The 17308-nt window shown below is 35.2% G+C and overlaps 1 protein-coding gene across 1 annotated transcript; it reads left to right on the plus strand.

Moving 5' to 3' along the window:
• Window positions 1–4080: 4080 nt before the first annotated feature.
• Window positions 4081–14613, plus strand: LOC121726007. The gene is made up of 8 exons (XM_042113223.1): window positions 4081–4193; window positions 4760–4783; window positions 6452–6657; window positions 8552–8681; window positions 11633–11797; window positions 12527–12708; window positions 13280–13386; window positions 14346–14613. Exons 1-8 carry the CDS (start codon window positions 4148–4150, stop codon window positions 14452–14454), a joined length of 969 nt encoding a protein of 322 aa, XP_041969157.1. The 5' UTR covers window positions 4081–4147; the 3' UTR covers window positions 14455–14613.
• Window positions 14614–17308: the final 2695 nt, after the last annotated feature.

Raw genomic sequence — 17308 nt, forward strand, 5'->3', positions numbered from 1 at the left:
GAATGGACCTCTAGACCAGGAATAAATTTAACACCATGTTAGGTGATTTGATTTGACGTTAGCGCATGGTAGAACTCTCGATAGCTCTAACAGGCCGTTAACTGATTTAACAAGCCATTATTTATTTAACATTACTTGATTGTTTGATGAAACGGGTTACGGGACTTCATTATCTTATATCTTTTCGTATACAGGTTTCTTATATAGGTTTCGGGGGCGGTAAATCTGTCTAGCTAGGAATTATTTTTAGAAAATGTCATTTTATTCGTGTTTTATCGAATACCGAGCAAAGCTCGGTCAAATAGCTAGTAATAATTTTATTATTGTAAACTGTGTGTGTTTGTACATAATCATTATTACTAATAATGTTATGTAAATAATATACTTCTCTGTACGTAATATGTGTTTTTTTTCTATCTATAGTGTCATAAAAATAATATTTTCATTATGACATCTTTAACAACCGCTTACATTTCTGAAGCGAATAAAACATAAAAATATGTTTAAGTATAAAAAATACATTTAACTTGTCTGAGTTTACAAAATTTAAAAGTAGGGAAATTTATGATTTATATGGCAACCCTCATATAACGCACACGTCCTACACGGGCGGCCATAACTAGGCTTCACTCGTGATTAGAGAAGGTTACGTCCGTTCTTTTTTTACGTCTGTGCTTTTATCATACATTTTTTTAACAAATAAAACATTACACAGACAACAACACACACTAGGAAAAATGACAGATTTTTGAGTGACAAGCCTATATATACGAATTATACTCTTTTATTTATGGTTGAAGTCTGTTGACAATAAGGTGACAAATTGAAAATGGATTACAGTTTTTTTTTATTGAATCTTAGATACTATTAACTTACTACTTACACGACAATACTTACACGGTCAGTCTCAGACAAGAGTTGAAAAAAAATATGATGAAGTCAATATTTTTAGTCCTAATGTCGTTGAAACTAAGGTCGAATTTCGACCATTGGGCGATCTCTAACTATGTGAAATTTGCGTATAATGTGGTTATCCGCATTGTGCATTACATTGATATTATGTAAGTTTAACATTTTATAATCCAAAGAAGTAGAGAAGAAAAGTTTTTTGTGCACAAAAAAATCAACAGGTTGCATTTTCGTATGGCCTAAATCCTAGGCTTCACTGGCTTACTTTCCCTCCGTCTTACAAATTTTCGATCAGGTCACGTGTTCTGATGCGTGTTTTTAGGCAGCCTTAAAAAGTGCATGATGTCCATAAGACGTTTTTACTTACCATACCCTGAAGATGTAAAAATTTGAGTCAAAGAATACTGAGAGGTATCTACTATAATTATACACGTGGGAGAGCCATGCTTCGGCACGAATGGGCCGGCTCGACCGGAGAAATACCACGTTCTCACAGAAAACCAGCGTGAAACAGTGCTTGCGCTGTGTTTCGCCGAGTGAGTGAGTTTACCGGAGGCCCAATCCCCTACCCTATTCCCTTCCCTGCCCTCCCCTATTCCCTTCCCTTCCCTACCTTCCCCTATTCCCTTCCCTTCCCTACCTCCCCTACTACCCTATTCCCTCTTAAAAGGCCGGCAACGCACTTGCAGCTCTTCTGATGCTGCGAGTGTCCATGGGCGACGGATGTTGCTTTCCATCAGGTGACCCGTTTGCTCGTTTGCCCCCTTATTTCATAAAAAAAAAAAATGCGTGGTTACAGATACTATCAACTCGAACAATCGAATACAAATCTACATTAAAGGAGAAATAAACCGACTGCTTGAACCACAGTTTCATGAAATTAATGACTTGCCTAACGTTGCGATAACGCGATTATATCTCTACGATTTATTTGCTGGTTTAAAGCTTAAATCTTTCTTTTGTGTGATCTCTGATTTGTAAATTTAGGGAAAATGCAAATTTTGATACCTACTTATATCTTTTATTATTTACTTTAGTTTTGTCGCGTGTCATTCAAAACAATATTTGTTATCCTTTCCATTACGAATTGAAACGATTTGGAGGCGACGCGTCGTTTTCGTGCACTGAACACTACGAATAATAAAAACTAACTGAACATAACTTAATAATTTTTCTTATCATAGCCCGCATTTGATACGTGTAGAAACTATTTAGAAATAGATTTTGTATAGAAACTGGTAATAACAGAGTATTGAGTAACCTGTTGTGTAATATGTGCCTGTAGTACAATAACATTGACATAAGTTTGCAATTTAAGCATACAAGTATAATAATATACTATATCAGTCAGATAAAAAACGAAAATGGTTCCTACATTGTATTTTTCCTACAAGCTTTGAAACGAAAAATATTTATTATTTGTCTGAATTTCCTTTACCAATTAGCTTACTTAGCTAAGTGACTCAATTAATCCTTTGGTATCTATAAATAAATAGCTTATCTGCTGGTTTTTTAACAACCTTTTATTTACATAAAGGGGTTAAAAACTCGACAACACTGTTTTTATTTTACAAAACGGTTGAAAAATATTGGGCATTCGTTTTCGTTGCTAACTAGATCATTCGTTGTTAGTATTTTGCATGTTAAAGGAAAAACTTGACCGTACAAATTGCCAAATAAAAAAAAAGTAATGAGAGCTCAAACTTTATTCCTCTTCATTATTCCATATAGAAAAATATAATTTCAATGCCGGAGAGCCATTACTTACTTAAACACCAATTAATCAATTCTGCAGCATCACAAAAACAATGCGTTTATTGTTTTGTCGAGTGTGTGTGGCAATCAGAATTTCTGATTCAGAAACCTAAGAAAATTTTAAGGAATCAACTCGCAACACTTGAGGCCCTACCGGGGCAAGTGGCCGTAGACCGTTGCTATTACTTACCATAAGGGGTTCAACTCTTGTCTTAATCTAATTCTTCAGCTCTTGTCCTGCATCATTAAAGAAAACATAATTTAATAAAATACATCAGTGTTTCCCAACCTGTGGTCCGCGGAGCCCTGGGGTCCGCGAGTATACGTATGGGGCTCCACGGTGTCGTCTCTGGACCATACACATTCAGTTTTTTTTTCTGTTTATTTTATTAAGGGGGTCCCTAAAAACTGTACATGATTTCCTAGGGGTCCGTGGCAGAAAAAGGTTGGGCAACACTGAAATACATTATGAACGGTTCAAATATTAATGTTTTAAGTGTGGGCTCAATGCCAGCATCGTGATACTATACAAGTGACGCCTTGTCGGCGCCATATTGCTATCAACTATCGCTTTTGCTCATACCACAACTGAGGCGTTTTAGGTAATTAATAATTAGTAAACAGACATAGATTATTATTAAAAAATAGAGCATAAGATTATATAAGAAAATGCTCTACATTTGGTTATTATCTAAAGGGTGTAACAAAAATAAGTGATAATACTTTAGGGTGTGTACGTGTTCCTTGTACAGAGTTCACTGTGAAAGTAGCAGCGCTGAAAGACCAATTTTTTTTTCACTTTTGTATGGGAAAACTCGTGACGCTCGAGCCCTTGCCCATACAAAAGTGAAAAAAAAATTTGGTCTTTCAGCGCTGCTACTTTAACAGTGAACTCTCTACAAGGAACACGTACACACCCTAAAGTATTATCACTTATTTTTGTTACACACTGTATTTGTACTGAATTAAAGTGTTATTCTTCATAATACATCTCATACGTTCTTCAATAATTTTAAGTACGTATATTTTTTTAAATAAGAAAAGAGGAAATAAACAGTTACCGATGAAATACATAAATCATAATAAACATTTTGCACTCTACCTTAACTCTACCTAGCTCTACCTCTACCACAGTAAATTATGTATCCAATGCTGTTAAGAAATAAAAAAATAAATAGCGTTAAAACAAAGAATTTTCAAATGATGGAGTTTCAATTATTTTAATTTAGAAATCATAGTTATAGAACAAACTTAATGCTACTTTTTTGCCATCTCATGCTTATATTTCCGGTTTTATACAGGTAAACACATAGGAAAGTTTGCAAAGCAAATAAAAATATACGAATGTGAGCCACATTCATTCAGAAGCAGACCAGTTTTATTGGTGCGTATAAATTGATATTGTTGTCGTCGCCGCGTCTCGCAGTAGTCACTGAGATCTGATAGGAGACGGTTTTCATTGTCCTGTGGACTTCCAGCAACAATGAAGGAGATCATTGCACTTGTAGCCCTCGCTTCCGTCGCTAGCGGTAAGACTTTGGTGCTTACTGCCTCTATTTATTAAAATAATTTATTACATAGAAGTAACATTGATAACATTTAAAAGATACAAAGGAACTATGTACCATCGAGGAAGTTGATTCCTATGCAATTGACAGACCAACGTTATTTGAAGGAATATGTCAATTCAATGTTAATTGTGATCTGTCAGCTGGGTTTGATGTAACGCGACCAAACTACTTAGGTCCCCGATTTGCATAGGAACCAACTTCTCTGACAGTACTTTGTCTAACTGTCACTTTGTCTATTCTTCCGTAGAAAGAGTTTCTTTCTTCACTTCTATGGTGACCATGCTAAGCCTGCAAAACTGTAGAAGTGATTTTGATAAGTTAGTGACTAGCTACAGTCGTATAAACAAGGGCACAGAATGTGTTACTTTTTATCGCAACAAAATGACTTACCTTATAAGAAGTTATAAAAGGTAATCACGATTTGTAAAGTTGAGAAGATCGTGGTCAGTACTTTATCCATCGATGTAGAATATGACAAAACAAAATATTAGATAAATCCATTGTTTATTGTTAATTTGTTGCAGGTATTCAATATAATGGACTTCGTGGTAAGCTATGTTGATGTTTCGTAAAAGATTTTTCGACATAATATTTTGTCTTGAACAGTTTTTAGTCGCTTTATAGTTGTAATAAACTGCAATGATTATAATATAAGTTTTTCATTATTTTATAGTTCAAAACATGAACTAAGCAACGTTTGTGCAAGGACAACGCTAGTGTTTTTAATTGTTTATTGCAGTATGAATAACCTGTTTTTACATACACTGGTGATTTAAATATTATATTAAAAATTTATACTAAGCCAGAAATATATGAAACTGGTATTTTATCATTTCTCATATTTTTTATTCTATTCTTAAATCGCGTAATTTTGTCTGTAGCGGTCATTGACTCTCTGTTAAAAAACTTGTCATTTCCTATATAAACCGCGATTGACAATGAAGTGACAGTTGGGGTGATATTATAATCACTTCAAACACAGTTGAATTATTATATCACTTCAAACTCATAAATAGTTGGAGATTATCATACGAAGAGATAACCAAGACGTTTTCCGATGAAAATAATAATAAAGTCTGTTTCTTTACAAGAATTCAATTTTATTCTTAAGTCAATAGACTAGAAAGGTCAATGACGCTGGTGCCACCTTTAATTATTGTCCTTTCTATAGTGATCATTGGGACGAACTGTAATTATTATGTAAAATGGTGTAACAAAACAAAGTGATCATATTTTAGAGTGTGTGTATGTCCCTGTATAGACGCCACTGTGAGTAGCGCTACACAGTATATATGTGTCGTAGGATGATTTGATAAATCGAATTATCGCGAAAATTCTGGGGACTTCGCAAAAACACGGATAATTAGACAATGGTGACATTGTGGGTTACATTTTTTAACCTTTCTGACAAAAAGTAGTGTTTTCGCGAAAGCGCGAGTCGCCTTAGTAAGATTGCGAAACGAATCGTTAGTTATTATCGAAAAAAACACTGATTGGTCGGTTTAAGCGTCCCACAACAACATCTTCTCTGATTGGTTGAAGACTTGAGGTTTTAAATGTCAATTCATTATCACGCATTGTTTTGTTTGTGGTGGTTTTTGTAAGCGAGTTAGCAGCTTTTGATATTTAAATTTTAATGCGTTTGAAATTGCAGTTGGACTTGATATATAGTTAGTGCCAAAAGTTATCTAAAAGTGTGTCTGTAAATTCAAAATGACTGATACAACTGAAATTAGTGCTGAAAGTATATGTACTCCATATTTATTATAAGGGACACCTGCACACCCTAAAGCAGGGGTCGGCAAGTTATTTTAGATGTGGTCCGGATACTGTGGGAAAATTTTAACGAGGTCCAGAAAAAAACACACTTGTCCTATGTAGCTTAAAATATTATTTGAATTAATAAAGGTATACGTATACCTTATCTATGTATTAAATTGATACTTGGTATAAAATACATTATAATATATTTTCGCGGTCCGAGATTCGACCCGCGGTCCACCTGTTGCCTACCGCTGCCCTAAAGTATTATCATTAGTTTTGGTTCACCTTATAAAGTCCAGACCATTATAATTCCCAGTGACACAATAACTTTGCACTTTTAACCGACTTCCAAAATGGACGAGGTTAAACGTTCGGCTGTATATATTTTTTTTGTAGTTATATTCAACGGTTACTCAGCCGTTTCTGGTTCGATTTTTAAAACTCTTTTTCAGTGAAATTCGGTTGGTCGGACGCTCTAGCGGACAAGGAATACTTCTTCAAGATCCCCCGGACGATGAGCGCGGCGGAGGCTGAGGGGTGGCGGCGGACGGAGCGGCCCCCGGGCCCGCTGCCGGACCTCCGCCTGTACTGTACCCCGGACAAACTGATATGCCCCCTATATGACCCGTCAGGATTCGTCGCGGGGTTGCAAATTGCGGTGAGTGTTCTTTGCCGTTATCTTTATTCAACGGAACTCACCCGTACTTACTCACAGACAGGCAGACACACTTTCGTATTTACAGTTCGACAAGGCTTTAAATGAACGTGGCGAGAAAAGGAACTAAACGCTTTTATCATACAAAAAGTATTGTTTGACAGTTCTCCTTTACCCAGCAGCGCTCCCGTCAATGTCACCCACGTTCATATTTAAAGCCTTGTCGAGCTGTACTGTAGTTTCAAACTGTTTTTTTTTCTCTTTCTTTGTAACCTTTGTCAACTGATTTGTTTAATTAATGGTTTGAATAAAGAGTTTTTTTTATTCATTAATTTACTGATGTAAATGCGAATATGTGAATATTTGTTAGCTTAACAGTTTACACGCTTAAGCCACTGAATTGATTTTAATTTAACTTGACAAGGAGATACCGTGAGTCACGAGAAACGTCTATTATATATTCCAGAGACTCTATCATATATAAATACAATATGATAGTCTCTGGAAAAATTAACGGTTCCCGTTTAAGATTACGTTTTCAATCAAGTTTTATTGTAAGAGTAAAAGTGTATTAAACTCAAATTAAGGCTCACTTTAAATAAAGGTCCTTAAGATGCTGGGAGGTTGGCAATCTGAGAGATAATTGTATTTACTCAGAGGGGCATCGCTTAAGCCCTCCCTTTCCAGCTCGACTCAGATACGATACGAATATTATAATATAACTACTGAGTAAATAGATTCCCGTTAATATTATGGAGTCAGATTTGAAATACTGCAGGCTTCTTAGTACTAATATAAAGCATGACGTTAGGTAATATGACATTTCTGATTCCAGAAGGTAACACTAATAATGATATTCTAGAATCTAGATATTTCTATTGCATTGTCTTGAATTGGCCAGTTATATTTCGAAAATTACAGTCTGATAGCACGATTGACCAATTTAATGTGATCGCCAAGACATTATTGAGACGTTTATCTAATTTATTTCAACGGACATGCTGCAAGTCCACAGGCAAACTGTGAGCTGATGTACGCAGTATGAGTGTGTTCGATATAGTTTCAATATGGTATACTTAATCAAATTGTTTATTATTCCATAATAATACTAAACATGAATATTTAAGAACCTTCTAGATAAATAAGAATAAGTAATCAGTAACCTCGCAAGCTTTCTGTAGTCAACACAAAAAGTATTGCTATACGTACAAATATTTTTCCAAAAAGTGTTCTCGGTTTGGTCAATAATTTAATCGACTTTAGGTTTTTTGCTTTCGTATTTTAATGCAATCTTAAAGTCGTTTTGGTTTTTGTACTATCTGAGAAGTTAATTCATAGGCAGATGGAAGACCTACGTAATTTGGTTGCGTTATGTCAAACTCAACCTCACAATTAATAGCTATGTCCACACTATGCACTTTTATCTTCAATTTTCGTCATCTTCTTTCATTCACCTTACGTTTTGGCGCATTCGATAATTGAATGCCTCAACGAACGTATCGCCAACATTGTAATTTTTGTTCAATTGCAGTGTCTGTCAGATTATTGTAACATGTACGACGAGAACATTTTACTGGGTGGATTATGTGCGACTTATTTGGCGTAAGAAATTCCAGAAAAAAAAGAACCGAGCGAAAGTTTTGGATACGGCCAGAGCGCATGCCTCGCGGGCATGCCTAACGTGCGCTGTTGACTGCGCTATAACGCATTCCCTTGATGAACAAAAAAGGCACAGTGTGGACATAGCCAATAACATAGAATTGACATGATCGGACCAAATGACGTGGGCCTGTCAACTGCCTCTGAATCAATTTCCTCGTAGTACATAAGCTTGTTATTTAATGAGTAGGTACAATCAGCGATCACAAGGCTGTGTGGTCGATGAGTACAATTTTAGTTCCCAGCGGACGAGTTCGAATCACCGACGTTCAAGCCGGAGACGCGATTCACGAAGTGGAGTACTTCTAATGGCGAAGGCGACCCTCCCAGAGACTACTGGGCCATCACACAGTACTACGTCTCCGAAGGTACGAAGTTTCGCTTCTACTCACAACTTAAGAGGATACACCAGGGACTAGAGAAATGAAAAAAAAGCACGCGTAATATCTATAGCTGTCTCCCTTACCTCAAGCCTATACCGCAGAACGCGATAGAGACAACTGCAGAAAATCCAGAAAATCAACGATTCGTTGTCCCCTGATTCCTTCTCCAAAACTTAACCGATTTAAGTACTTTTTTCATTCAAGATTAAAAAAGGCTTGAGCTGTGTTCCTATGTTTTGCTTTTTTTGTATAATCTAGCCAAATCTGTTTTCTGGACGTTTGAACACAGCGGAAAATCTGGCCATTTTTTGGGTTTTAGAACTTTTCATATCTTATTTAATAATTAAATTATGAAAAAAAAGAAAACATAGGGACATCGAATTAGTAGCCGTAGATGTTCAGGAAAAAAATTATAACTCTACTAGCATTATCCAGGGAGGAAACAGGGGACAACGTTTGTATGAAAAAAAGGGCGGTGTGGACTCCTCTTAATATATTATGTTGTCAAAGAGTAAGACAAATATCTAAACTTTGTCATTGATAGCAAACTATAGGGACCGTTCAGGAACTGTAGGTTTGTTAAGTAAATAACAAATTTTAAGTTTCGGCCTATAAATATATTATGCCACCATTAAACAGCACCTTCTTGGTATAGAAAATCTGCAGGAGCTACAAGTAACAGGGCATGTCGAGTATATGATAATTTTTACAAGCATTTTCATAATTCATATTCATAGTACTTTTCACTTTTTAGGGTTCCGTAGCCAAATGGCGAAAAACGGAACCCTTATAGATTCGTCATGTCTGTCTGTCTGTCTGTCCGTCCGTATGTCACAGCCACTTTTCTCCGAAACTATAAGAGCTATACAATTGAAACTTGGCAAGTAGATGTCATCTGTAAACCGCTGTAAGATTTTGATATAAAATTGGAAAAATTATTGAAAATTTTAAGGTTCCCCATAGATACAACTGAAACAAAAATAAAATTTTTTCATCTAACCTATGCGTGTGGGGTATTTATGGATAGGTCTTTAAAAATCATATTGAGGTTTCTAATATCATTTTTTTATAACCTGAATAGTTTGCGAGAAAGGCTCTTCCAAAGTGGTAAAATGTGCGAGCCTTCGAGTTGGGAGTTTTGCGGTCCACACAATTTTACTCGACTTGGAGTAAAACTATCGAGTAATACTGATAGTGAGTACTGACCATAACAGTACGTTTCAAAATGTTACAAAGCTTCACTATTATTGTTTACTTTAGAATAGCATTTCCCCGCGTTGAGTAACTGCTGCAATAAATTTAGAACTGTACTCTCGCTATTAACAAATATTACTCTGGTTGGTAATTAAACCCAGCACAATATTCTCAACATGTTTGTCTGCTGAAATGATTAATTAGAGCTATAAATTTATTAGCAACGTACTGTAAACCACTATTTACATTTCTAATAACTAGTCAGTAGTCAAAATGTCATATCCCTATATGATATATATAGATAGTTCTGCGTCGATAGAAAAACATTATATTTTTTTTAAATATGATAAAACTACTTTTGAAATCCCGTGTATAAAATATTATTCACTTGATCTATCATATTTTGTTCCTATAAAGACTATTTATGTAAACCTATACGATAGGGTTATTGCGTAGCACTACGCGTAGCACTTTCGTTGCAACTTTTTAAAAATAACAATCACTAAAATAATTATATATATAATAATAAATGAATATAATTATCTGAGGATGAAAATCGCACTTAAAACTAGAACCTTTCCAAAATATTGTTGAGATAATATAGGAACGTAACTCGTAGCACGTAGCACGTTCGTAGCAATACGTATTTTAAGCGATCGTTCGCTTTATTAAACAAATAATAACATTTACTGACATACATTAATTAAAAAATTAGGGATATTATGACGTTTATCATAATATTAATACGCGAACGAAAAACTTTGTAACCCTTTTTACGAAAAATGGGGAAACATAGGTGGTGCATGAAATTTTGCACAGGTATAGTTTTAAATATGCTTTTATCATACATTTTTTTAACAAATAAAACATTACACACACTACAACACACACACATGAGAAATGACAGATTTTTGAGTGACAAGCCTACACATACAAATTATACTCCTTAATTTATGGTTGAAGTCTGTTGACAAAAAGTTGACAAATTGAAAATGGATTATAGTTTTTTTATTGAATCTATAGAGGCCCATTCATGCCGTGAATTGGCCTCTTAAGATACTATTCTACAATGCTTACACGGCCAGTCTGAGATCAGCTAAGTCCCAGAGACAAGAGTTGAAAAAAAGTCAATATTTTTTACAAAATATAGGTAGTTATAGTCCTAATGTCGTTGAAACTAAGGTCGAATTTCGACCATTGGGCGATCTCTAGTTAAAATAAATATTTGGCAAAATATTGCGAAAAGAGCTCTACATGGTGACGTAGCTCGTAGCTCGTACCGCGTAGCACTTTCGTAGCGCGTAGCATCTCCGTAGCGCGTGGTAGCGCTGTATTTTGAAAAACAAACTTTTAAATACTTTTTTATCTGACTGCTATTATTTAATACTAAGGGCCTGTTTCACCACTTCCTGATAAGGCTATCCACCAATTAACTTGACAGATCAAGTATGGAGAATCTGTCAAAAAAGTTGTCAATAGCCTATTAGGCACTTTAGAAAGTGGTGAAACAGGCCCTAAATTATATGAATGTGAAAGTGGATGTCTGACTATCTGTCACTTTTTCACGCTTAAACCACTTAATTAATTTTATGAAATGTGGTATTGAGATACACTAATTCCAGTAGAAAAAGCTGATAGAACTCTCGTGAATAAATAGACAGCGTGATGGGAGTTTTGGGCGAAACGAAGTTGGTTATAATATCTTAAAGAGATTATTAAAATCATGATTTATGCCCATTTAGAGTCTCTCAAGGCCGGCGCTGGACCTCAGGTGGAAAATGGCGCTACTCTTCAAGACGGTGGCGTATGGGTGAAGGATTTTGACAACCAGCTCACTCGGATACCGAGCACGGAGGCCGAGCTGAACAGCACACTTTTCAAAAAGCAAAACTGTATTCCTAATATGGGTAAGGATCAAGATATATTTTAGGTACATAATATAAAACTAAACTGTTTACTAGACTAGTCGGTTGTAGGCTTATTTTGACAAGTGACGTGTTATTTGCAAATATATTACAACCATAAAGTTAATATACCTAGCGGTATTCCGCTAGGTATATAGAGCAACAATCTTGAGCTGTCAAACGAAATCGAAATTGGTTTCATCTGTGTGTAAAAATATGTGTACGTATACACTTATACAAGCATGATTGAACATGATTTCTATGAGAATAAATTGTCAACGTGCGGCACGTGCTGACTGAACGTCAAAAAAAGAGTGCTGCTGTCATGTATCACACGTCTTTTTTTACCGGGCAGTGTTACTGATAGTGACATCTCTCTTGCTCAGGCCTTTGTTTGTCTATTCCGCTAGGTATATTAACTTTATGATTACAACATAAATAATTTCATTGATTTATTGTCTGAACCTGAGCCTGTAGTCAATACTTTTTTTTATCGCTTCTTTATGGAATTGACATAAGACGAGTCGAACGTCAACGTCATATTAACGAACGCTTATGTCAATTCCATACATTTTGATCGGCAATTCTATGAAGAAGTGATAAAGAAAAGGCTTGGCTAAGGGATCTGTACTATTGGCAAAATTTTGCCCTATTATGACGTTATCATTAAAATATTATTTTCCTCCACTTGATGCACATTTAGTCATGTCGTTATCTTTTGTAAACTTCCAGGTACCCACTACTACTACAACATGACGAAAGAGAAGCGATGCGAGGACCTGCTGCCGTGGTTCGCGCTGACGACGCGCGGGGACCTGGTGGGGGTGGGCTTCCAGGTGTTCGCCAAGTTCACGCCCAAGGTCAAGGGCAGGGAGTGGTTCGAGATACTCGAGAAGAGCCAGGGACAAGCTGAGGTAGGTTTGATAATACTTCATGGAGAAGTTGATAAATATAATCGCACCTAATTATTTGAGGTGCGCGTCCACCGGATCGGATGGCGGACCTAAGTAATTTGGTCGCGTTAAGTCAAACACAGCCGACAGATCACGACTACCATTGAATTGACACGCGACCAGGCGACTGCGAAGCGGTAGCGTCAAGTTGTCAAATGCGTGTTTTGATTCAAAACACACATTTGACAGCTTGACGCCACTTGACGCTCCCGCTTCGCAGTCGCCTGGTCGCGTAGGTTTGAACAAAGCATTACGTAGGTTTATCAAATGTCTATGAATCATTTTTTTCGATGGTACATTCTGCATACTTTTTCATAATGATTTTATGTACTTAAATTGCATAGGCGTGATAAATAAGATCAGACTTCAACTCGGATTGGTCAAGTGAACCTTAAAGTTTTAACTTATTAAAATTAAGGGCATATAGGGCCTATTGTCGTGGTTTTTAAAATAAGTAATATTCACACTACATAAAATTAATATCAGACCTCGTAAATTCAATGCAGAGTTTGACGCATTGCTTTGTTTTCAGGTGGCTATACCTCTCGGCCCGGAGTGCCTGTACAAGCTGTCGGCGACCTACCCCGTCATATCTCTACATATCTATTTTATTGATAACCCTTGGAATATCAGATGCCGGTAAATATTAATTATGATAAGTGAAATTATTATTATTATTTACTAGATTATATTGTAGACAGGGCCAGTGCTACACATGGTCTAGTATTCTAAATAAAATAAAAATAATTGGTCCATGAACATTATAGCTATAATATGAGGAGCATTATATTCTATATGAGGGCAAATTTAAAATTACATTAAATAATTTCGATTTAGACATAACAGGTCACTTAGTTACGGGTTGGGGTTACGATGCCATATAAAAAATATTTTTGATTTCTAACTTCATTATCGTGATTATAAATGCAACTTGTCTAAGTATCCAGACATCTCTATTCGATATTAAAAACGTTTTTGAACCAGTAAAGATGAGCTGAATTTTCCCTTTTTGGTCACTTAGTTATGGGGCTTACGATGCCATAAAAGAATATTTTTGATTTCCAACTTCACCGTCGTGATTATAAATGCAACTTGGGTTTTTTGAACCTGTAAAGGCGACCTGAATTTTCCCTTTTTGTGTCTCATGAAGACAAGATAAAAAGAAATAATCGCTTTGCGTGAAAACGACCGGAAGTGGGTGCTGAAGCCTACGATTTGGGACGACCACAATTTTTTGCCGCTTTGAAACCCTTTACGGTTTTCGGTGGTTATATAGCTATTTAGCTTCTCTTTAAATATTTTCTGTGTTGTTGTCTCTAGTCTTCACAGTTATTGCAGTGTTTAGAACTCTTTCGATCGCCATCGCCCTACTCTTAAGTCATATGTACATTTAAAAATTGCTTTAATTTAATACAGAGTTCGACAAATAATATGGAGACTGCAACAAAATCTATAATAATAATAATTGTTTTGTCTTTAACAAGTTTTTTCACTTGATTTCTCTTGAAAGCGATAAATATAACAATAATAATGCAATTTAAAAAAAACTTCCTTATATGCATTGCAGAAATTTGTACATATATTTTATAATATTTCAGGAACGGAGACTCTATAAAGCCAGCCCCGGCTTTAGACAGACTGGTGCTAAACACGTACAGATACGCCAACGCCGTCGCCGATGAGTTCAAAAATCTCTTTAGTGGCTGATCTGATAGTAGATACATTGGTTCTCGACACCAATGTAGGTACTATCAGAGAATTTTCCTAGGCAGATGGGGGACCTACGTCGTTTGGTCGGCTTATGTCCATACTTTCTGTGGTCCATACAATGTTAGCTGTGATGGTTGGAAGGGTTTGACTTAACGCGGCCAAATTTGTGTTATGTAGGTCCGCCATCTGCCTAGGAATCAACTTCTCTGAATATACCTATTTAAAAATTAAAACATAGATATGCCTGTCGATATAATTTTACTAATAAATACATTTTTTTAGTAATATTTTGTTTTTGCTAAGTTATCTTTGTCAATTCGACTTTGCTTTCCTATGTTTATTGTTCACCTTACACAACAGTTTTTATATCATCAATCATCATACATTACACAAAAGTACTACTTCTAGAAATTAATAAATAAGTAGATACATAATATTTCAAAGATACGGAAAATTGATCATATAATTAGATTTTTCGGTTTGTCCGTGTTATCGATTATATCATTATTCGAAAATATGATTAATCTTATCGCATCGCCTAATGTATCTGACTGGATTTCCCAAATCGCTTTTTTGCGCGGCAAGGCGGAAAACTATCTTATGTCCAGATATCGTTTTCCTTGTTGATCTTAAAAGTAAAACATTTTTTGAAAATAATTATTATTTTCCAAGAAAATAAACATAAACACTTAGGTGATTTCCAATTTGGGTGGGTTATCGTCGAACTATTAAACTCAATATCAAGATCGATTAACAGAAAACTTGGTACTGGATTCAATTTTATCTTTATGTAGTCGTTTTATATATTTGAATCTTCATAATAAGTACTTATATCAATTTTATTGTACTTTAAGTTCTGTAGTTGAGTTTTTCTGACGCAATTTAGGTATGTCGCGGAGAATTTTCCAGTTTTGGTGTCATTTACGAAATGCTGTTTCTACAAAATACCAGTGATCCCTAAAGCATAAAACATACAACCTCCTCCTTTTTGGAAGTCGGTTAAAAATACGTCATTCATTTCATTCAGCCACACGCTAACCCACTTAGGAGGTCGTTGGGGGCTGTATCGTACCAGTTTCTAGCCAAAAATGAAAGAAAACCGTTTCATTACAAAACCCTCGATTTTATGCAATTTGGTGTACCTAAATTATCATACTTGCGGCAACAATATCTTATAGTTATTTTGAGTAATGATAGGGTTTTGGTTTGTTTATAGTTAAGTAAATGTGTTATAATAATTTTAGTGCACGTAGTTTTTTTAAAGATTATTTTTCTCGCAAATTCCAATTTTGGTGGTTTTGGTGGATTTTTAGACACTGCAATTTTGCTTCCTTATACCAAAATTCGAAAACTCAAAGATTATTATTACTTCAAAATTTGCTGAGATTAAAAAAACCGGCCAAGTGCAAGTTGGACTCGCCCATGAAGGGTTCCGCAGCAGCAATAAGGTTTATTTCTATGAAAAGGTTTGTGATTTATTTTTATATTTCAGTTGATTTAATCAAAGTTAAATTGAGGTTTACCATTTATGACGTATAAAAAAACTACTTGCTGGATCTCGTTCAAACTAATTTTCGTTGGTAGTTTTTATAGTAATGTACATCATATATTTTTTTTAGAATTATAATCATACTTTAGAAGATAGAGGGGGGGACACACATTTTACCACTTTGGAAGAGTCTCTCTCGCAAACCATTCAGGTTAGAAAAAAATAATATTAGAAACCTCAATATGATTTTTGAAGACCTATCCATAGATACCCCACACGCATAGGTTAGATGAAAAAACATTTTTTGTTTCAGTTGTACCTATGGGGACCCCTAAATTTTTTAATATTTTTTCCATTTTTGTATCAAAATCTTAAAGCGGTTCACAGACTACATCTACTTACCAAGTTTCAATAGTGTAGCTCTTATAGTTTCGGAGAAAAATGGCTGTGACATACGGACGGACAGACAGACAGACAGACAGACAGACAGACAGACAGACAGACAGACAGACAGACATGACGAATTTATAAGGGTTCCGTTTTTTTCCATTTGGCTACGGAACCCCAAAAAGACACTCGGGAAGATAGTGATGAAGAATTAACTATACATTTTCAAGAAAAAAATTAGAAAGTGCAAGAAAGATTGAATCAAACAGTGATGAAAATTTAAACATATTTAAAATAAATACTTAAGACAACTAATTCTTCTTCTTTGGTAATAAACTACCAAAGAAGCGTAGTATCAACAATGGCACTATTGTTAATTGTTAATAAGAAAATATATTTGAACTTTGAGTTTTCAATTACCTCTATAATAATTTGAGCATTTCTAACAGATTACTTCTTAGTTAGTGTTGTTTTATTATTACGTTTTTAAGGAAAGTTTATTTAAAATAAACTGTATAGGAAGTCCCAGTATTTCCTTATTCTTGGCTTGCGAGATCTTTGTGATAGTATCAGATTGGCGTTATTTAGCAGTAATAATAATTAGACTGTGATTGATTCCTTGGAGAATTATATAAGATACTTTAAATGTTCCCTCTTCATCTTCAAGTAACGACCTACACTCCTTACTCCGTTGAAAAGGAGTTAAAAGTTTCGTTTAAACAAAAGACTATTAGAAAAGACAAAAGATTGTGGCTAGTTCCACAAGAATCTCTTTTATTAACTGACTTGCAAAAAGACGGAAGTTGTATATAATGTTCGTCTGTATATATTTTTTTTGTATGTTCAACGATCACTTCTCCGTTTGTTGACCGATTTTCAAGATTTTGTCTCTATTGTATAGGGTATAATCCAAATTTGGTACCATGTTCATAAATGCCGTAACTTGATGATGGGATCTATAAGTAATAGATCCCA

Source organism: Aricia agestis, chromosome 4 (genome assembly GCF_905147365.1).
Source record: "Aricia agestis chromosome 4, ilAriAges1.1, whole genome shotgun sequence".
Lineage (NCBI taxonomy): Eukaryota > Metazoa > Arthropoda > Insecta > Lepidoptera > Lycaenidae > Aricia > Aricia agestis.